The sequence below is a fragment of the Pseudorca crassidens genome, chromosome 5 (genome assembly GCF_039906515.1).
Source record: "Pseudorca crassidens isolate mPseCra1 chromosome 5, mPseCra1.hap1, whole genome shotgun sequence".
NCBI classification, from domain to species: Eukaryota; Metazoa; Chordata; class Mammalia; order Artiodactyla; family Delphinidae; genus Pseudorca; species Pseudorca crassidens.
Window position 1 is genome coordinate 74,271,222 of NC_090300.1, and position 23,466 is coordinate 74,294,687.

The 23,466-nt window shown below is 44.6% G+C and overlaps 1 protein-coding gene across 1 annotated transcript in view; it reads right to left on the minus strand.

The window, feature by feature from the left end:
* MB21D2 (Mab-21 domain containing 2) overlaps positions 1-18,071 on the minus strand; it is a 105,209-nt gene extending 87,138 nt beyond the window's left edge. The window contains exon 1 of the mRNA XM_067738427.1: positions 17,797-18,071. Coding sequence (XP_067594528.1) covers positions 17,797-18,007 — 211 coding nt within the window. The 5' untranslated portion in view covers positions 18,008-18,071. The remainder of the gene's footprint in view (positions 1-17,796) is intronic.
* Between the last annotated feature and the right edge of the window lie 5,395 nt (positions 18,072-23,466).

Genomic DNA, 23,466 nt, shown 5'->3' on the forward strand with positions numbered 1-23,466 from the left:
AATCTCCAGCACCACCCTAAATTCTCAAAAGGATTAGTGTAACCTTAAACTCCACATGCAGACTTTTGAGTGAGAGTTCCACATTCTCCCACAGCTGAATACACACCCCAACCATCTCCAAGTCCGGTCTCCCCTAAACTATCTCTCTCTCTTCTAAGTGAAAATTATTCGTATAAGCATCAGATTGAAAACCTCAGCTTTACTTCAATTACTTTAATCCAGCCAAGGGGTGTTCTGTTCCCCTTGCAAAGGCCCCTCGGGCTGGGTTCACAGGGTGGCCACAGTAAGCATCCTGCTGGTCGGTCCTACACTTTTGGAAATGTCTGGGAAACTAATAAAGGCAGAAAAAATTTCTTTGTTTCCTGGAAAACCTAGCTTTTTATTTACAAAACTAAAAAATCAGTAGGAGCTCCACTCTACCTGCTCCGTAAAATGTTAAACCAAAAGGTTTGCGCAAAGAAGTCCACTAGACCTTTATTCAGGCAACTTTATGTTCTGCTTCCCTGTTCACAGGCTGACCTATTAATCCTATATAAAGGAAGTAAAAAAGGATTTTCAGCCAAAAGTTGGAAGAGGGGGCAGTTTCGTGTACTGTGTTGCTCATTTAACATATTAAACATGCACTAATTTCATCCTTAAAACAACCCTATGAAGTTAGCATTCTATTCAAAATCCTTAAAAACTAAAACTGAGTATAAAATTAAAAGATGAAATACATTCTTTTATCTCTGCTTTATGAATGAAGAAAAGCATCAAAAAGGCTGGTTGGCTCAAGGTCACACAAGCTAGTCAAGGTCACACAGCTATGCAGTAACAGACCCAGGTCTGCCTGACTCCAAAGTCCCCATTTTTGTTTTCCAGGATCCACCCTGCTTGTAATCTCAGAGGCTGACACTCCTATTTATTTCCTCTTTTGTGGTACTGATGCCTCCTCTCCCTTCCAGATCCAGAAGGACAAAAATAACCAGTATGGTTCCTCTGAAACAATGAAATTTGTTTGTTCCACAAATCTGGCTACAAGGATATTGCCACTAAAAACGAAATCCTCCATGTTAGCCTGGTATCCCGTTAGTATTTCATAGATGTGAGCAATGACAGAGCTGGCTAGTTACTGAGCATCTCCACAGGCAATCAGTGGGCTCCAATTCTTTGATATTTGGAATTCAACTCTGGGGTGTCTTGGATGTCACAAGCAGGAGCTTGCTTATGGCCATGGTACCCCCAGCAGGAGCAGACGGCATGAGACGAAAGGATTAGAGCTGCCTCCAGACATGATGTGGCTAAGAAAGGGTTGGGGAGAGAAATCAATAGCTCCCTTCTCATATTTCTCAAATGAACATCAAGGTGCAACAATAAATGGTAGATCCCTCTATAACAGTAAGAGGAAAAAGAAAGACAAGGAAAGAGAAGATGAGGGAGTTAATAACAAACATGTTCCATTAGACTAAACAACTTTCCGTCCAGAGATCCAACAACTCGGTGAGCCTTAAGAGGTATTTACTATAAAATGACAAAACTGAGGTTCAGAGAAGTTATGCAGCTTGTTCAAGGTCACCAAGCTAGTCAGTAACAGCGAGCAGACAAGGATTCAGGTTTCCTGACTCTGGGCCCAGGGCTCTTTCTGCTCACAAGCCTCTGTGGAGATGGAGTTGGCCTCACTCGCTCACGTCAGGTGAAGTCACTGGGTTTCTAGTCCCCATTCTACCATGAACTTGCTATATAGCGACAGAGATAGAGCGAGGACTGTGACAAACTGGAGAAAGTGTGGTGCCTCTAAAGGACACAGCCGCTATTCAGTACCAGGAGATTATGGCCACACAGGAAATAAATGGAGTCCTTCTCATTTTTCAAGCTGGAAATCTGGCTTTGTGAAAAATCTCCCAACTTTTAAATGTTTGCTCTAAATATTTAAAAACACCATGTTGGGCTTCCCTGGTGGCGCAGTGGTTGAGAGTCTGCCTGCCGATGCAGGGGACACGGGTTCGTGCCCCGGTCCGGGAAGATCCCACATGCCGCGGAGCGGTTGGGCCCGTGAGCCATGGCCGCGGAGCCTGCGCGTCCGGAGCCTGTGCTCCGCAACCGGAGAGGCCACAACAGGGAGAGGCCCGCGTACCGCAAAAAAAAAAACCACCATGTTGGTCAAATCAAACACATATAGGGGAAACCAAACCCACAGGTAATCAGTTCTAAATCTGATGTAAATTTGCATAATAAAGGGAGAGCCAAGTGGCTAGTTCCTAACTAAGGGACCACAAGGGCATGGAGTTATTGGTGCTAGAAATCCATGTGCCCACCAAGCACTACCTCTCAAGCCTACATACTACTATTTTTCAAGTATATATGGACACTATTATGAAAAAATTCAAAGTAATTCACATGGTTAGCTAAATTCATAGTAGCTTTCTATAACTACTCATTTTTTCTCCAATAAACTGATAGTAAAAATATAACCACTACCATTTGAGTCCTCATCATTTTTTAATTGAAAAAAAAAAAGACTCTCATGTTTAGAAAAGGTTGGAAATGACTGAACTAGATAATTTCTAAAGTGTACATTTTTATAATTCCATGGCTGTAAGCTGCAGAGAGGTGGGAGTCTGGGAAGAGAAGTCCCCTGAACACACCAAGGTATGTCCTTAAAACTCGGCACACAATGACTAGCTCAATGCCTATTGTGAACTGTGTTTTACCTAACTGTTCAAGTTCAAGAACAAAAGCAAAGTAGCCAACCACACTAGCAATGTTTATTGAACAACTGTGTTTCAGGCAAGTAGAAAAAGACAAGCAAGAATAGGTCTGAGATAAGCTATCACTGAGCCTTCATGACAATGGGAAACGTCAGACATCAGCAAACTCATAACGGATCAGTGCAACTAAGACACCTATGAACATAGAATGCAGGTTTAGGAGAAGGTGACCTGTCCTGGGCTAGCCTGAAAGGCCTCCTCGAGAAGTGACATTTGGATTGAGCTGAGGTCATCTAGGGAAGTAGACGTTAAGGCGTTGGTTGCATGGGTGTGTGGGAGGAGGGATGGTGCATTCCAGCAAAGGGCCTCAGTGGTGGGGATATGGTATTTCCAAAGAACTGAAACGCCTGTGTGGCTGAAACCAAAAGAGTGAGGACATCTGAGGTTTGAGATGGGGCTTGAAAAGGCCTTAGGAAACAGAGCACTGAGTCCTTCTAATCCTGTTCAGAATGTTTAGGCTTTTACTTCAAGAGAGATTGCAGTGTCAGCACCTTACAGAGCGCCCATCTCAAAGCAGGTGTATAAGAAACATACAGCGAAACTGAAGGGGTAGCAGGAGGTGAAGCCAGAGATGTGAGCAGGAGCTGGGTCTCCAAAGACTGTAAAATACACTAAGGAGTTTAACTTTACTGTGAAGAATGATGGGTTGTCCCCGAGGGTTTAGGCCTATTTAAAAGGTGACTCAGCATGGAGAATGGATTTAAGGGACTGGAAGCAGAAAACCCAGGGAGATTATTGCAGTAACCCAGGAAACTGACAGTAGTGACCCTAACTAAGGTGGTGACAGTGGGAATGGAGAGAAGAAAACAGAGCCTAAAGGATGAGGCAGAATGGACAGGCCTCAGTTCCTTTTCAGCTTCGGGGTAGGAGGACGAGAGAGGGCCTCAGGATGATTCCCGAGTTCCTGTCTTATGACTCTGGTGAAAGGTGGTGTGGCTGATCCAGGAGGAGCAGGCTTGAAGCACAGACAGATTCACTTTGGACACTCAATTCGTGGCACCTTTGGGTCAACCAAGTGGACTTGTCCAAGAGGCAGTGAAGCCCAGGCTGGGGCACAGGCTCGGAAGGCAGCAAGGGAGATGCAAAATGACACTACGAGAGGATCAGAGAAAGCGTGAGGGGAGAAAAGACGGAAGGATCACCAAGGGCTGGACAAAGAAATACAGATCTGTCCCTTACACGGCGACTGAGGAAAAGGAGAAAACCAGCAAGAGTATGCTGGATGGAAGCCAAGGGAAGAGAGTTTAGGAGAGAATGGTCCACAAGGGCAAGTTGGAGAAGGAAAGACACATCACAGCACCCTGTTCTGTTCTTGTTGGTATTTCCTTCAGGGCATTAGTCATAACCTACAACTTTTTTTCACTGTCCATCTCCTTCTAAGACTTGTAACCAAATATGAAGGTTTGTTCCCCACTGTATTCCTACTGCTCACAGAAGGCTTGTTGCACAGAAATTCTCAAAGATCTCTGTTGAAGGAATATGGAGAATGCACGTGTGAGTGTTTAAGAAGGAATCAGTAATGAAGGAGAAACTGCAGATAAAAGGGGCAGAAATAATCCCCAGGGAAGAAGGCTGGGCCTGCAGAGAGGATGCGACCCAGGAGACAGGAACAGAGGTAGGTTGGTCCTGAATGACACAAAGATACTCAGAAGGATCATTTCCCATCCATCCTCTTCCCCAAGAACCAGAGAGGATAAAATTCTCTCCATGAGTTTCTACGCTGTCCAGATGGGCTTGCCCATCCCGGATGCTCCATTCCCCTGAGATTTTATTCCAGGAAAAAATGAGTAAGTAGGTTGGGGATGAGGCTTCTCTGAGGATTCCAGTTCCAATCCTCTGCATCACGAGCACCAGATTTTCAAGAAGTGATTTCATCCCAACGACTGATCTTGTAGCATGAAGCCAATGCCAAGTCAACGTACAAACATCTGCCCTTACAAAGCAGGGCGGCTAGATCCAATTTTTACCTAAAGAATTATTCCCTTTTCAAAAGTAGTCACTTACTGCACTAAAGAGTCAGATCCCTGAGTTCACTTAAAACCCAATTCGATTTATAAATTTTGATTTCACAGTAACTGTCTTAAGAGTGCACTTGGCATCTGCCTTTCACTGAAAAAAGATGAGCTCCCATTCCCCCCACAATGATAGACTACATTAACTATGTCCTAATTAAATGTTCTAAATCCGGAATGACATGGGGGGAAAGAGGGGGGTAGAGCCTATACCTTCATAAGACTTGCCCTAATTTACTTAGCATCAAGGGCCCAGTTGACCTTTATAGAGCCTTAAATCAATCAATTAGCTGAGACACACCTTCTTACTTTCAAAATGAGGAGACGGCATGGATGAGATGGTATTTCACACAAAGGACTTTCAATAAACATAAACCACAAGCATGAAAAGAATGTTTGTCCTGAGGGCTGCCAAGAAAGGCCAAGTGATAGAATGAAAAGAGTCTGGACCAGGAGCCAGAAGAATCGTATTAGCAACTGGCTCGCCGGACAATCAAACCAACCTCTTCTCCACTCTGCCCACTATTCCCTCACTTCCATCCTCTCCCTCAACGTTTAGCATCACCTCATGTTTTATGCCAGCAACGAGCACAGCGCCTGGCATGGTGATGGCGCTCATGTCATGGAAAGGTCCATGGGGTTAAGAGCTCAACTGCCTAGATTTGAATCCAGCCTCTCACCAGCTTGAGCAAGTGACTTAACTGCTGTAGTTGCTTTACAGGTAAAGCAGGGGGATGGTAGCAGTATTGCTACCATCGCAGTATTGTTGTGAGGATTACATGGGTTAATGATTACAAAGCACTTGGAACAATGCCTGATAAACAGCAGGGAAGAGTTTCCCAATACAGTCATTATCATCACCACCACCAGCTTGACCTTGAGCAAGTTACTGTCCGCCGCCATGGGGTTAAATTTCCCCACCAGCGACATGATGGGGTGGATGAACTGGTCTCAGGAAGATCCCCACCAGCTTAACTCCTCTATAATTCTTCGAATCCTATTACAACTCTCTAAATCCTCCTAAGGCTCTGAGGTCTCAGCAGCAGCAGAGAGGGAAGGTCCATTGCCAGGAGTCTTACTAGCCCATGGAGCTTCAACTCCTCCCAAACATAGGCTGGACCCAGTGTCCCACAGTCTACTCAGCCAGCCTCCTTCCTTACCGTAGATACAGACTGTTCAGAGACAAAAATATTCATTGTGATACTCAAAGCTGTGTAGACAGCAGAGAAGTGAGAAAAGGACACACGTCACGGGGTGGGCGGCAGGGGGAACCAGAGAGAAAGACAAGGAACAATCAGAAGACAAAAAGCAAACATGACACACCAGAAATAGTGTGCCCACCAGGTTATTTATTCAGCATTCTTCACCTAATAGCTTAAAAAAACTTCAAACTACAAGGCAGCTCTGTAGCAGGGAAATGTTCCCTATCTAGAAGCACAGCCCTCTCAAAGTGATTCCCCTTCACTTTAAACCCAGGCAGATGCTCCCCAGGGAGCAGATGCTACTGAGTGGACAGTCTTAGGTACAAACACCTTTCTCAGGAAGCAGTCACTTGCCAGACATTTAACTCACCTCCACTCTGCCCAAAAGTAAAATCAGTGTTCAGGATGATCAAGTCCCCTTTCCCTTCTGGGCCTCAGTTTCCACTTCTGTAAAATGGAGGAGGGAGCAACTCAGGCCACCTAACTTCCAAGTTTCCTAACAGCATTAAAATTGTAGTATTCCAGGACTTCCCTGGTGGCACAGCGGTTAAGAATCTGCCTGCCAATGCAGGGGACACGGGTTCGATCCCTGGTCCAGGAAGATCCCACATGCCACGGAGCAACTAAGCCCTTGCGCCACAACTACTGAGCCCGCGCTCTAGAGCCCACGAGCCACAACTACTGAGCCCACGTGCCACAACTACCGAAGCCCACGCGCCTAGAGCCAGTGCTCCACAACAAGAGAAGTCACTGCAATGAGAAGCCCACACACCACAACGAAGAGTAGTCCCCACTCGCTGCATCTAGAGACAGCCCACGTGCAGCAACAAAGACCCAACGCAGCCAAAAATAAATAAATAAATTAAAACAATTTTTAAATTGTAGTATTCCATCAATGATTTCCACTTTGCAGGAGGAAAGGTTTTTTTTCTTAATGAGGTAAAAAAAGATCCACAGTTATTTGCTATTTTCTGCCTGAAGCTAGGTTTCCTGGGTTCAAATTGCCAGTCTACCACTAGCTTTGTGACTTCGGGCAAATTGCTTAATCTCTCTGTGCTTTGGATTGCTCATCAGTAAATAAGAATAATACCTTCCTCATAGGGTTGTCGCTAGGATTAATTTAGATAATGTACATAAAGTATAAAGCACTTAGAACTATTCTTGGAACATGGTAGACATTATTTGAGTGTGGTTATTATTATTTTCAGTTACACAGATAGTTTTTCATTCAAAGGGAAAACTTATTTGGAAATGGCATGATAGAAGTAACACCAACACACACACACACACACACACACACACACACACACACACACACACACACACACACACACACACAGCAGGTAGACGGGAAACCTGGGTTCTAACCATGATTCTGCCCCCAAACTAGCTGTACAGTAGTGGATGAACTATGGCCCTTCTCTGGGGCCTCAGATTCTAAATCAGAGGTGATAAACTGGCAGCCACAGTTTGACCTACAAGGGAGGTGAGAGGTGATCTCCTTCACCAGTGCAGCCCCCTACTGCCCGGCATCCCTGACTCTGACATCAAGAACCAGCTGGCATTTACCACGCGGCACACTGCACACACTTTCCTTACCACTCAGTCCCTGGTGGGCCTTTGGCTCCCTGGTTCGGAACTAGAGGGACCGCCCCTTCTCACAACTGGGCTATGAGCCCCTGGGGCACCATATGCCAGCAGGATTCTGTTGTTCCAGATCAGAAACACAGCCTGTGTTAAAGCAGGCTGCGCACACCAAGGGCACAGTTGAGAACAAACTGTTGAGATTTCTTTATTAATCACAGCATCATCCGTACAAGCAGCTGCTATCAGGAACAGCTGCAGCTGCTAAAAGGGTGATCTTGAAGCAGCCTAGAAAAGTGCTTCCAAGTTGCATCCCGACAACAGGCACGTGCAGACCTGCAGTCTATTAGCCTAGTTCTTCTTACCAATCCTCAGTGCCTCTCTCTGGACCAGAAATCCTCCTTCTTCCATACCCTGAGGTGGCGTGGGATAAGGGAGGTTTCTAGAATCAGCCTAATACAAAGAATTTGGGGTGAACTTCAAAGGATTTCAATTTGATTCCACCTCAACCATTCAGTGACCTTGAGTGAGTTACTTCTCTTGACGACGGGTTTCTTCCTATGTTAAAACAGAGACAATAATAATACCTACTCTATATGGTTGTTGTGAGAAGTCAAAACTAGATTATGCCTATGAAAGTATTTTGTACACTGTGGAAGTCCAGATGAAAAAATACAGGTTTATCATTTTCCCATGAAAACTGCAGTTTGACGCATAAACCATCTAATACAGAATTCACTGTTGTTAGCTTAGGGCTATCAGAGGTGAAATCAGAGAATTACATGGCTACAAAGGGCCTTTTGAGGATCTGTAACCCAACCTTTCTACACTGTCTCCCTCTCCTCCAGTCCCTGAATGCTATCAACAAGAGCCTAGCCAAAGGGTGGCCCCACTTGGAAAACCTCCACCTGCAGGAAACTCGCTATATTCCAAGGCAGGCAGCCCATTCCTTCCACTGTGGGCCTAATCCAAACATAGACCATTCCTCCTCGTAGAGACCAAATCAGACTTGCTATAATTTAAAGCAGCCTTGAAAGCTGCTTTCAAATGGACCCACCCCAGGGCCTTCGCACATGATGTTCTACCTACTTGAATACACTTCCATCAGTCTTCAGGTGGCCAGGTCCTTCTTATCTTTCCAGTTCAAATGTCTCTGCTTCAGAGAGGCCTTCTCTATCACTCTTCACTCCATCCTACCCAACCTTCCATCATAAGGGTCTGTGCTTTTTTTTTTTTTTTAAGCGCACATCCCTATTTACTCATGTGCTTAAATCTTGTTGAATTCCCCAGAGAACATAAGTCTGAATGAGGTAGTGACCTTGCTTCTCTAACTCACCACTCTGTACTCTTACAATACAGGATCTTCACCACAGTAATTACACTAGTTCATGGTAGGCACTCCGACATATGTTGAATGAATTTTATGAATTAATGAATGAATACTCAATTCTATGCACACTGTAAATATTCAAATACTCATTAGAAGAAACAAAAACCTCAACAAGCCTTACACCAACTCCCACTACTGACTTAACTCACAAGTATTAATCAAGTCTTCCTGTGTTGAGGGAAAAAAAATATAAAAAATAAACAAACTGAACAACAGCTCCCCGTGCCAGCTTTACTCATAGCAGCACTGTCCCTAGTAATCTGTCTCTTTATCTTGTGCAGAGGGAATTCATGAAAAGGCACTTAAGTGGACGAAAAACAGATAGCTGTTTCCTGGAGACAGGGCCTCACATAATGGCATAATTATGAACTGTCCTTAAAGAGATCGCTCAGCTGGCAAGTAGTCACCCAAGTCCATTGTGAATGCTGTCACAGGCCCTCAGATACGCGAGGCTAACAAACAGACATGGAGAATGCGTGCCTACAGGGTATGTACTGAGCCATGCCGCCCTCAGCCAGCCTTACCCACTGTGTACCCTTGGCCCAGTAGAGAGTAGAAAAGCCAGAGAGGTATGAAAGCTGCTACCCTTGCCTGGTCTGGGAACACAGACTCACCCCAGCAACCATGAAAGATATCTGGGTAGAAAAGCCATAAGCTCTTTGCAGGCTATATGCTGGAGCAGAAGACACCGGAGATCTGGGTTGAGTCCTGTTCTACAACCTACTCTATAACCTCCAACTAAGTCGTATCACCTCCCAGAGTCTCAGTATTCCCATCTGTAAATGGGGGTTACTAGGTCCTTTCTCAAAGGCTGGTCCAAAGAATAATACCACACCGTATCAGATGCTAATATGTATTGAATCTATAAAGCACTGCACAAAGATAAAGTATTGGCAAATTAGCTTATAATCATAAATAATTGCTGCAATTAGGATGCCAGAATAGGCATCCAAACACCTGGAGGTTGACTGGTAAGCACAAGGAACACCTTCATGAGAAAGGTGACTTATGCTTTCTATGCATCCTTTAAAGCCCCAGGTGTGGGAGTGCAGGAGGTTCGCAAGTACCCTGGATGCCCAGGGAAGAAAAGTCAGGGTCTTCAAGAAAGGGGGATTTCCCACAAGTCACGGTTTGCCACTCTTGGTCAACAAGCTACGGCAAATTAATTGGGACATTTCTTAAACTGCCCTATGATAAGTCTTAAGGATGTTATTATTGGAATCTAGGAAAGAACTCCCCTACCACATGAGGAGATCAGATCAAGATTTTCTTGACTCCAGAGACGATGACGGAATATGGCTTAATGAGGGGAGCAACCATAAAGAGACAATGTCAGAAAGCGCTCATGCCTTAAATAGAGCCTGAAATCAGAAGCTGTGCACAGAAAGGCTCTTTTAAAATGCATGAAGTCACGTAACACTCTGTTGGCACCTACTGTTTACGTAAGCCCACTGGGCGCTGCAAAGGTAAATGAGCAGGGATTATTCAGCCTACAGCGTGGGGAACATGTGGTAAGGGCTATGAAAGAGGACCAGGTGTTAGGAGAACACAGAGGGAAGGGAAATTTTTCTCCTTGGAGAGATATAGGAAAGCTTCATTAGTCAAGTGGCATTTGAGCTGGGAGAAGAAAACAAAGCAGAGATGAGATGTCAGAATGCTGAGACTCTTAACTGCTTCTGTGACACAGATGTCTTGACAGGCTGGAAAAGCCTGGCGACCCCTGCAAAAAACACAAGTATATTTAAATGAATGATAAAATTACACAGGACTTCAAAGAAAATTGGTATTAAAACACAAAATGCAGTTAAAAAACAAATTTGTGATAGAGTATAATGCATTCAATAAAATCTAGCAGCAAGTCTAACATCTACCATAATTTCAAAGCAGCAGTGAATGGCTTTTTGAGATGTCTGTAATATCTGTAATGTGAAGTGAAAATATCTGTGATTTCTCTTGGCAACAAAAGCAAAAAACAGAGGTACTGCTAATACTACTGTGGTTTGTTACCTACTTTTATAATGAAAGGAAATGCAATATTGCAGTTAGCGGTCAATAAAAATAAAGAGGTACTTTTTCCCCAATCAAGTTCACAGATTCCAAGTTTTTGTTTCCATGGACCCAGGTTAAGAAATCCTGATAGAGAAAACAGCCCAAGCAAAAGAAGAAAGTGAGAAATTCGGGTAATGTTATGAGACCATGTAGAACATGCAAAGACACAAGTAGGAGATGGCATTGAAAGGAGATGGCCAAACCCTCAGAAGTCACCAAGAAGAAGGTTCTTCATTCTCCAATCATTAAACCACAGAATGTGCTCTAAGTTCCAGAACAGTATCTTCTTTTGAAATAAAAGATGAATGAAAGAAGCAAGAAAACATCTTAACACAGGTTATAGCTCCTTTCCAAAAGTGCAGTAGATGACAGCACATTGATAAATTTACTAAAAAAAAACCCACATATCCAATAGGATTATGTATGTAAAACTGCAAGCATGTAAGTATGAGTGGGTGTAAGCGTGGTTTTTTGTTTTTTTGTTTTTTTTGCGGTACGCGGGCCTCTCACTGTTGTGGCCTCTCCCGTTGCGGAGCACAGGCTCCGGACGCACAGGCTCAGCGGCCATGGCTCACGGGCCCAGCCGCTCCGCGGCATGTGGGATCTTTCCGGACCGGGGCACGAACCCGTGTCCCCTGCATCGGCAGGTGGACTCTCAACAACTGCACCATCAGGGAAGCCCGTAAGCGTGTTTTATAAACATAGACGTCCAGAAAAAATGTACATCAAGTATTAACAGTAATTAGAATTTGGAGGTGATTTTACTTTCTTCTTTGTATTTTCTACAATTGGAAAGTGGGCAAAAAAAAGGCCCAAAAAAGGTTAGGTGACTTAGGGTAACACACATTCCACACAGTACAAAACAGAGCTTTACTAGAACTCAGAAATGTCCTTCTTTTGTACCTTCATCTTCAGAACTGAATGCATCTGAACACAGGAGGTAGGTATAATTATTTGCCCCAACTTACATATTCAGACTCTGAGACTCAAGAGTCTGTTAAGTGACTTGCCCAAAATCACAGAGCAAGTTAACTGGAGGAGTTGGGGCTAGAATCCAGTTCTCCTGCCCCTCTAGAAGGCAGAATAGTATCACTGTTGAAAGCAAGGGTTTTCCATCAGCCTGACCTTGGTTAAGTCCCAGCTATACCACTTACTTGCTAGTAAACTTGGACAAATTCCTGAATTTTTCTAATCCTAGAGTTCTCCATTCTTCTTTACTTCAAAGGGTTATGGTGTCCTTGGGAAAAGATCCAATGATGGGAAACCCTATTACAACCTCTGACACAGAGGAAACATTCTAATAATCATCTCAATCACTATGCCTCCCTGTCTCTGTCCCAGGGGGAAGGACTCCAGCTTTACCAGAAGCCAGCGGACATATCTGCTCATTAGACGCAGCAGCCCAGTTCTAGTCTCAAAAGTCAACTGGGATCAGCTCATTGTGTGCACAAGCAGCTCTACTGGACAGGGAACGAACAACATCACGCCTAACACGGGACACAATGTCAGCGTGCTGAGCAGCCAGTTTGGGGATCTCTAGGGATTCGGATTCAATAGGTCTAAAACAGGACCAGAGGTTCCAAATTGTTAAAAAGCTCCAGGAGAATCTAAAGAGCTAACATTCAAGGACAAATTCCTAGTTTGACATGAGAGACTCCACTGTTTCTGTGAATACAAAAGGGACCCAGTCTAATCACAAGCAATGCATTATCCAATGGGTGGCCCAACAAGGCATCATAGCAAGACCAGGGATCATCAATGGTTCCAGGGCTCTTCTGTCATGAAGGGCAGCAAACTCAAACCAGAAGCAAAAATAAATGTTCAGAGGGACTTCCCTGCCCCAGATGCATAATGTTTTCAGAGCTGGAACAGACTTCAAAGATGATGTCCATTATACAGATACCACAGCACATTAGTGACCAGAACACTAAGGAACGTACCAAGACTTGGAGGCCCACAAAGCAAAGATTCACAATAAATTCCCTCAGTAAAGATTGCTGGATGAATTCGTTAAGGAAAAGTGACATTCAAACACTCGAAAGACAGGGCTTCAAAATGGCCTAGTCTGTAGATATAGAAAGTACCTAAAAAATATGGTAGTTTCCGACAGCACTCAGAAACACCACAACCATGGGCCTGAAAGGAGACAAGAGTCAGCAAACTATTCTCTTAAAGTTGATGGGCAAAGCAGAAGAGGGAGGGGGTCTCCACAGGCTCATATGAATTAAAGTTTCTGCTCATTATTTTATCCTTAGGACCCTGCATACTGCTTGGCAAACAGTATAACATTCAGTAAATATTTGTTGAACGCACGAAAGTAAGAAAGACAGACCAAAAGAGACCATCTCTGCTCGTGCAGGCTAAGCAGGGTACTGAGTATAGCATTCCCCACGGGGTGGGGCCTTTTTGGTTGTCTGGCCCAAGAGTGATAGAAACTGATTGCCCACACAGTGAAAGGAACATGAGCTTTCGAGTCAGGAATACTTGGGTTCAAACTCAAACTCCGTAAGATCTTGGCCTAAGTACTTGACCTCTTTGAGCCTTAGTGTTTCATCTTTAAAGCGGGATTAACACCACCTACTGCACCTCTAAAACAGGCATGATAGGATGTATCCTTAAAAAGTTTCTGGAAGAAAATTACATGAATATATTTATGCAAAGTAGCTAGCACAAGGGCCAGCATACAGTATGAACTTAACAAATGGCAATGTGGCTTGGAATTAATCATGCCCTCTCCAGCCAGAGCCTATATTCTCCTAGGTCACCTCTAATCATTCTCTATAGTCTTTCTGATAGGAAGCTGCAGAAATAGTTCCAGTGTAAGTTCACTAGATTTTCTAACAATGCCCATTTCTTTAAATAAATAATAAAATCATATATACATTCCTTGTCAGTTTACAAAATAACTTCATATTCACACACATAATTCTGAAACAGTGCATTACTATTATTCCATGTTTAATAGATGAAAATACTATTATCTGTGTTTAATGGATGAAAAACCTAAGACCACCTAGCCAGCAAGAGGCAGACTGAGACAGGAACTATAGATTTTAACATTTTATTCTAATGACCATCAGTGTCTTAACCTGAAATTCAAACGAATGATCTTTCTACGGAATAAAATACTCCAACTCAGACTGCTCCAGAACTCGTGTCAAATGCTGATTGGATTACCCTAATACAGCTGAAAGCAGAAACAAATTCTGAAAGGAGAGACAATTTTTTTTTTTAAACAAAGCCCCTCCTCTGGATTTAATACCTCAGTTCTTGATAGAAGAAGACTTAGAATCGGGCCAAGAGAGTTTTAGCAACATCTCTTCCATTTATTAGCCATGGGACCCTGGATGATTCTTAACCCTAGTAAATTTCAATATCCTCGTCTGCGTAATGGGAAAGCAATACCACTCCTAAGGTTGTGTGCAGTTCCTGGCACAGAGAAGGCAGCCAGTAAGTGATAACTACTCTAATGACCACACCATGGTACCAACCATTTGGACTGAAGGGGAAGTGACTTCTTATTTCTTCCTGGCTCTTCTAGCTTCTTCATAACCCCTGTTCTGCATCTGTTCAATGGGGACACAACCAGTCTTCATTCGACCTCACCAGGGAATGAAGATGACAAAAGAGCTGGCAGAGACATTATGCAAATACCAAATATTATTAAAATATTAATGAACTCTGGCAATTTCCCTGAATTCTGATAAATGGTGTTTATTATGCACTGCCAGTCTCTCCCACAATCTGGGCTCTCACATATTAACTAGATAATAACAGCAATCATTCTCCTAAAAGACCAAGGTGTAGAGAAATAAATAGTGAGTCTAGAGGACTCCCGCAAATACCTGCCTCCAAAGGAATCAGAATCTCTGGACAAGCAGAGAAGGCCAGGACAGACCATGGACAGCTGGGTGACCAGCAGCAGGCTCAGATCAACTCCACAGACTAGGCAGACCCCTGTTTTGATAGGACAGTGGAGTTTCCCGGTGCTGACGGGTCACCGTTTATGACAACAGCCTACCACAACTTCGCCCTTCTGCGTAGTAAAGTTGCCTCCAATCTCGATAAAACAAAAAGGATCTGGGAAGCCGGTGGGCGGGGGCTTTAGTCCAGGCTAACAATCTCATACAGAAAGTGGCTGCCCCTGCCAGCTGCCTAAAAACAGAGGTAGCGTTATCCAAAGCTCCATTAAAGAGGTTTGCACCAAACTCCTCTGCCATTTCGTTCTGTGTGAGGGGATAATGTTTTCAGGCTGTCAACAATCCTCCGGTGCCGCTCAGACAGAAGCGGAACAAAGCCAGGAGGACTCACACCCACCCCCCAGAAGCTCCCAGAAATAAGGGCCTGGTGCCACCCCTGTTAACACCTTAACAAGCTGAGGGTCATTAAGACACATCATTCGCATATTCATGAAAGACTGTGGACTGCGGCAAGTGAAACAAAGTGCACAAAAAGAGATTTTGTTTTTTCAAGCCAAGCGAAAATCCCCTTTAGGAAAAGTAAATCCACACAGGGACCCTTGCTGTCGCCAAACCTTCACTTGTCTAGAGCAGCCAGCACCTCATTAAAGGAAAGCAAGCAACTCACAAATGAATGCAGCACCACACACAGGCAAGCTCATTTCGCCATCTGCCTGCTAGTGTCCAGAGGGGCAAGAGGCTTAAACAACATTCTCCTGAATTTTCTCTCCCGCAGGTGGAAATATCAAATTCCCAGGGGGCAAGAAAGACTTCTCTTGCAAGATCAACTGGGTAAAAATGAATAAAAGGGAATTTCGTTTACCTGCCAACACCATGCCACTCATGACATTAAACACAAAATAAATTAAGCACCCGCAATAATTCACCCTTCGTAAAGGCTTTGAGAAATCAGCGTTATCAGCCGTGGGGTTAGCACAGGATTTCCTCATGAGCTGGGCACTTAAACTTACCCCTCCCCACAGCCTCCCATTTTCTGTTCCATGACTATCCTGACTGATGGTGACCGAGCACCTTTTCCTAGTGAACGACCTAGGACAGGAGACATTGGAATTGAGGCCAGCGCTATAACAACACAATGGCAGACTTCCATTATATACGTCAAAGAGAAAGGACATGATTAAGCAACTTAAATAACTTGCCCTGAGCCTTCTCTGTGTATCCCCACCCTTCTGACAATCACTGTGCTGGTTTTCGGATCTGAAAGCTTTGTAAGCTTGTAAGCTTCCCACCGCAAGGTTAGGGAGTTATTTAAACACGCACACGCACGCGCGCGCGCGCGCGCACACACACACACCACATTTAATTCAATATTAGTTGAAGGGTCGAATCTCTCAATGGAGAGCTTTTCAACCCCATACACAACCTTGGATACACTTGGGGAGTGTGGAGCAAAAAGTAAAATCCAGCCCCAAGTTTTAACATGCTTCATCGAACTTCCCAAAGCGTTACTACCCACCGCCGGCACACGTACAATTTGTATTACCCCCAACCTGGGCTGCGGGGAGGAAGCAAACCGAGAGAAAATACCCGATGATAGAACCAGCAAGGACAGCAGACAGCCGGCTGAAATCCAAGTAGACGGCAGGAGGAAGGCAAAAGCTCAGTCTTCCTCTGTGGTCCAAGACCTATTTCAATTAAATTTCCCACTACCTGGAAAATTGCCTACGAATGTATTTGTCGAGCGCACAGAGACACGCGGTGGGGCAGCGCTACACTGGAGTCCCAGTTCTGCGGAGAGTTCACCGCCAGGCCACGTACTGCATTCAGGCAGAGTTGCACTGGTGGAGCCGCAAGCTACGCTAGAGGCTCCCAGCAGCGGACACTCACAGCACTAAGCCGAACGACAGGACACTTGGGGAGGGGTTCGGTCTCCCCGGCCTGACTCAATTATTTTCCTTTACACAACATTCAGTTGTGTAAGGAACTGTAGGTGCCAGGCTGGGGGGGTGGGAGGGGCGGCATTATTCTAAACCCGGACGTCGCCGGGGTTCGAAACCCAGGACACCTCTCTCGGCCGGTGCATAGACAGCACACAAAGAGGAAGGGGCTGGCGCTCCTCGGGGTCAGAGATCTTGAGCGTGGTCGTTTTCGAGCTGGGAATTAGGAATTCCGAGCTCAGCAAGAAGCCCGGAGAAGCACCGGAAATGCTTCCGACCGCTTCAAGGGGAAATCTACTTGCAAATCAAAGTTGCAGGAACTCCCTGCGCCCAGCCTACTTGAGCGGGTTACCAGGGAACACCCAACAAGTTTGGCCACCGGGGGCCCGGCTTGACAGCGCCGCGCCGCAAGCGAGACTAGAGAGCAACTTGTCGCTCCGGCGCCGAGCCAGAGCCCCAGGTTGTCTCCGCGCCCCGAGCTCTGGAGAGGACCCGAGACTCGGCGTTGGGAAGGAGCAGGTCCTTGTCTTTGGAGACAAATCCCTTAATTGAAAGGCGCAGCCGGTTCTCACCTGGACCGCGCGGCTTCCAGGGGCTTCCCCCAAACAGTGAGACGTTTCACCACGAACACTTCACCTGCCTTCCAGGCCCCCGTCGGTGAGAAATTAACAAAAGAGCCAGAGAACTGGGGTGGAAAAGGGACCCGGCACAAAGTATAGTAGGGAGGGGAGGGAAGGCAGCTCAGGTTGCCGCGGAGAAAGAAGGGAAGAGGCGGAACAGAGATGGGTTATACCCCAGGCACCCGGCGGCTCCGGGAAGAAAATCAAGAAGGAAAGAGCGCGCGAGAAAGGGGAATGGGTTCTTTACCCCGCTTCCCATCTCACACACACACACACTCACAAACACACACACACACACACACACACACATATCCCTCCCTCTTTTTCCTCCTTACCCAGCATGGAAAAGATGAAATCCTTGGCTGTGTGAATCTCCAGTGCTCTCTGGTCGTCATATTCCCGCTGGTCGTGCTTCGTGAATTCTTGGATGAGTTTGTTCAATTCCTCCACCCGAGCTCCCGACCTGAAATCCAGCTCCGGGAACGCAGGCTTGTTGTTACAGCCCAGGGAGGCTGCCTTGCTGGCGGTGGGAGCCGCCATCTTCATACAAAACGCGCCGAGTAGCAGCTCCGCGGCGGCGGCGGCAGCACCCACCCCCGCCCCCCCACCCAGCCCCCCTGGGTCTCCTCCCCTCGCCGGCTCCCTGGCTGTGACCCCGGCCCGTGGGCGGGCTGGCGGGCGGGCGTCTAGGCGGGCGGTTCCGGCTCGGTGCGCTCCGGGCGTCCGGGCTTCAGAAGGATCTGGACTGCAGCGAGAGTGCGTGTGTGGCCCCGACACCCTTCCCTGCGGCCCCACGCCCGCCCAGATGCTGCAGGTCTCTGCCCTCCCCTGGACCTAGCTGGCAACTGCGGTAGCGGTTGTAGAGCCAACCCGAGCCTCCCCCGGGCGAGGAAAGTGAAGTGGAAACAATGTGAAATTCACCAGCTCTGAAATCAACAAGCTGCCGGCTCCGGTGTTACGGAGCCAGCACCAGCGTCCCCCATTTAAAGGGACAGCGCACCCAGTGGAAAGAAAAATAAATAAATGACAGAGGTCTGCGCGGCTATGCCACTTGCCAATCTGTACTCGGGCAGACGAGAGAGGTGTAGACCTATTCTTTCTCTACCTCCACCCCTTTTGGGGGCAGGGCTTGCCAAGCGCGTTCATGAAGGGAGCCTTCCTCTGTCTGATTTTAAGGGCGGTGTCCTGGGCGAGGGCATCCCTATGGGAGCGTTTCCATCTCTAGAACTCCAAAGACTTTAGGTGGTGAAGGAACCTGCCTTAAGGAATATAAACCAATCTTCTGCCATTTCTGCACAGATTGCCAAATATGATATGATTAAGCGTATCAAAAAAAAAAAGACAGTGCCCACCCCGTCCCGTATAGACACGCCCATTAGCCACTAAAGTATCCCAACCTTTGCCCGAGGTAATTAATTTTTCCTGGATAACAGCCTATTAAACTTAACATACAATGACTTAATGCGGTTCAGCCCCCTCCAATATAAAGATAGGAAAACTCAAGGGTAGGTGTGGGGGAGGGGGAAGAACAATGAATTGCCCCAGGTTCCAATGAATGTTGAATGACAGGTGAAAATTCTCTCATACAGCAAATACAATTCGAGCGTCCACTATTTGCCAGGCAGAGTGCCAGAATCTCAGTGGACAGGGATAAGCCAAAGGACATGGTTCCTGAGATGGAGTCATACTCACTTGACAAGGCAGATTTTACTAAGTCATGGTCCTTTGGACAGAATAGGATCTCAGACGTGTTTTCAGTGGTTATGAGGTTTTTGACTCAGACACTAAGGAGACCTATTTGTTCTTAGAAAAAAAGGTTATCTTCCTCCCTAATTCTCCAAAATCCAACTCATCTCTATCTCACAGTCCCTGATATAAGATAAAAGCTTTTTCTTACCTGGGTTCTCATGGCCAATAATACAAACTCTTTTGTTCGTCCAGGCTCTGTCGTGCCTTTCCCTATAAAATGGAGATGATAATTCCTGTCTCATATGTTGTTTCAAGGATTACATTAAATAAAGTGGGTCAAGCACTAAGTGCAATGCCTGACATAATAAACATTTAATTAAATGTTAGCTGCTACTATTGTTTTTGTTATAAACTTAACTCTTTCCTCTTTCCAACCAATCCACATTGTTGCCATGGTGATTTTTACAAAACACAGATCTGGGTATTGACATCCTCCTGGATTATTCTCCTCTTTACTCCCTTCCCAACTTTGTACCAAAGCCAATTCCATAACATGCATTTTTCGAAAGCCTTCCCTAAGACCCTCCCCCAAGCTGATGGCAACATTTTCCTCCTTAGAACCTCCACTGCACCCTTTCAGAAACTTCCATATGCCTCTGATGAATTTTGACCCTACTTTATCATTGTTAATGCAAGTTTCAAACTATGAGCTTCCCTAGGGTAAGAACTACACCTTACTCATCTTCAGATTTGTCGCTGCAGGAAGGTCCTCAATGTTTATTGAACCAAGTGATGAGTGAAGAACTTTGGCATAACCAGTTAATTTCTTTTGCTTTTGGTTTCCTTCTCTTCGAAACAAGCTTTCTTACCTACTCAATATTAAAGAGGAAGGATACATGTCCACGTGAACGCTGGTGCACTGATGAGGGAGCTACTTAAAACTCTGGCTTTTGCAGGTCTGCTATGCTGCCCTGACTTCTCATCTGAGAAGGTATTACCATTAACTGGGCAGTGGGATAAGCTATGCAAGCGGTCGGAACTCCAACACAAATCCATCCACTCCCATCTGTCAGTGCTTCTCTCATGATCAATGGTAGGCATCTGTGAGACAGCTGGCTGCGGCACAGTCATTTCATGGATCAGAATGATTCTAGTTCACCCATGCAAGCAACAACCTCCAACCTAATACAGTTTGAAAGAATTCAGGCAAAAAAGTCAAGACACTTTTTCTTTGTTAATTTCCAAAAGTGTGAATGAGGCAATGCTCCTCCCTTGTGACACTTGTATTCATACAGATAAAACAAGTAGTTAGCAGGAATTGTGCCTTAATGTGCCTCAGCCCTGGGTTTTGGATGTTTTGAATGAGGGAGTCAACAAATGGTCTCTCTGTTCTTCTACATTTTCTGTTTACTTTCCATCAGCCAGATCCGAATTCTATGAATCACTGACCTTCAGTGAGTCTATGTATTTGGAGAATGTCCTGAATAGTAAACTAAATACCTTTTATATGCTCTTATACAACTCTGATAAGATGATATAAATATCCCTTGTCCAATTGTCAAAATAGGGAAAGAGGATCAGACCGTAATTTCCTGAATTGGTCTTTTGGGAGACTTTTTTTTTTTTTTGGTTTTAAATTTTTTTTAATCAAATTACAAACTAAATACCAAAAACATCATAATCATAAAACAAAACAGGAAAACCAGACATAGCAGGAAATAAATAGAAGTCTAATTTCAATAAATCAAGAAGTAGAGGTATTAAAATTACAAAGATATTCTTTGTAATAATTAAATATAGCTAACAAAAACTGAGAATGTTGTGGAAGATGGGATGTGAATGATATTGCAATTGCACTTAATACTTCATATCCCATAGTGAGGAGTCAATAGATGTTACCCAAAGTTGATAAATCAATAGGCAGAAATTGTAATGGTAACTACGATAAGAGTTAAAGAGAGAAACTTTCAACAGTGATTACCTATGAGTGACTGGTTATTTTGTATTACTCCCTTTCTACAATTCTTTACATGTGCTTGTATTACTCTTCTAATTTAAAATAATTAGTTTTAAAAGATTTGGATGTTCTTCACAATCCACAGAACCAAAAGAAAAGATCTCTTTTGAAGTATCTTGTTTTTGCCAAAGGTTGGTTCATCCGCCAAATTGGAATTACTTAAGCTGTAAGAAAAACCCATCACTGACTGGGTAGCCTCCCTTCATTAGGCTGTATAGCAGAATGAAAGCTCTCAGAAGGTCCAGACCACTTTGCATGGCCAGCTTCCGTCTAACATCCTTCCAAATTAATGTAGTAACAGGGCCAATGACCAGTCACAGGACGGTTCTCATAGTGAGAGTCCCCTTTTGGAAGACTTTTTAACCTAGTAGACTGTGAACTCCTCAAGGGGGAGTGCTGTCTCTTCACCTTTGTAAACACCACATTTAATACATTTCCTGGCTCATCTTATGACCTTAATTAATGTGTTTGAATGAATGAATGAATGAACAAATTAATACCATCTCTCAAAGTCCAGGAAGTCAACATTTAGCTGATTTTTGCTACAATTAAATATCTCAATGCAAGCTATCTATGGTTTCCCAACAATCACTTGAGTTCTTATAAATGTAGGTATTTCTGCTTAAGTTTAATGAAATGTTTCTATTTGTGTGCCTTTTATTTTTCCCTGTGTATGTTATATGGCCTAAGAGAAAGAAGGGAAATGGAGAGGAAGGTGAAAAGAAAGAGAAAGAGAAAATTATTAGAAGATACTAAAGAGTGTCTCGGACTTGTAATAAAAGTGCAGGTTTCTAGTTTTGACAGATGACTCAGGAAAGGTCAATGGAGTGTACCATCTAAATAAGCACTAAGGTAGGTCGTTCCTTTACTTGCTTGTGTGGCATCAAACAGACCAAAGAAACTCATTGCCTTTCCAAACTGCTGTCCCACTTAGAGGCAGAACTTGGCCCCTTACTTTCCCACACCCAAATTGTATGAGCTTGTGAGAGAAGCCTTCTGCCTGCTTCTCTGAGGCTGTTTGTTTTTAAATATGGCTCTCAAGTTCTGTGGCAAACTCTCAGCCATGAATAACTGGGCTGTGCAGCCCATGCATTAAAAATAGTAAGCTCCACACCCACAGGATGGATTAACAAAATATAATTTTAAACAAAGATTCTCTGGTCTGAGAGCAGCCCAGGCTACAAGATCTGGCCTTCTTGGGCAGTTCCATTTTCAATAAAAGTCTAACCAGGGGAGGTAGCCCGAGCTTCTTATGATTTGAAAATGTAGGTAGGAAAAAGAGAGGCAAACACCACAGACATGTGGAATGTTGACAGCAGAAGGGACTTGGGGGATAAATTCCATCCACCGCCTTCACTTTGAGATAGGAGAACTGGACACAGCAAAGGAGAGGCCTGCCTATATAGTAAAGGCAATGCTGTTCTATTTCTCATACTAAATTCAAATTTAGTAAGTATTTCTTATGTTTCCAGGCCACCAGAGGGGTTGTGGAAAATGCTAGGAAATTGGACCAGAATCGTAATAAAAACAAGAGGAGAGTGGTCCTTGGGCAAAACGGACTTATTGATCTTGAAAGTTTAAATTTCAATATATCAGGAATTGCTGACATTTGGAATTACTTAGCTACAGCTTTTTGTCACTAATAGGTAGTAATCCAGACTAGAGCTGAATTTCCTGGGTATCTCACAAAGTCCTTCAGGTGCACATGACCCCATCTGGGGTAAGCTGCTAATTTTACCTCTTGTGAGATTAGGCCAGTGAATTGTTAGTGAGGTCCCCAGAGCAGGGTGGATAAGTCATGACTTAGTCTATTCAGTTCTAACAAGGTGACCCCAGAGTGAAGCCCCACCCCTCTGACACTCACATGGTTCATGGGGGCTCGTTTCACCCTCTCCTTGAACCCTGTGCCCTAATAGCCCCTGGGGACCTAGGTGGTCTAGCTGTGCAGAAACTGCATATAAATCACCCAAATTTGTCCTTTTATTCTCTGCTCCTGCTGTGCCCCAGGAAGCCAAATCTGTACCTGTGGAAAGAAGAAAATGGACTCCAGGATGGGAGATAACAATATCTGATAACAATTATTAACAATTGTCTTCCTTCCAATGATGGAACACTTTCCGGTTCAAAGCACTTATCACATAAATCTGTTTATCCTCACAACCTCCTACTGAATAAAGCAGGTTGGTCCGGATTGTGATTATTATTCCAATTTTAGAGATGAGAAACTGAGGCTCAGAGAGATGGTGATGTTTGTGAAATCATCTAATTGTTGTCTGTCAGCCCTCTATTCAGACATCAT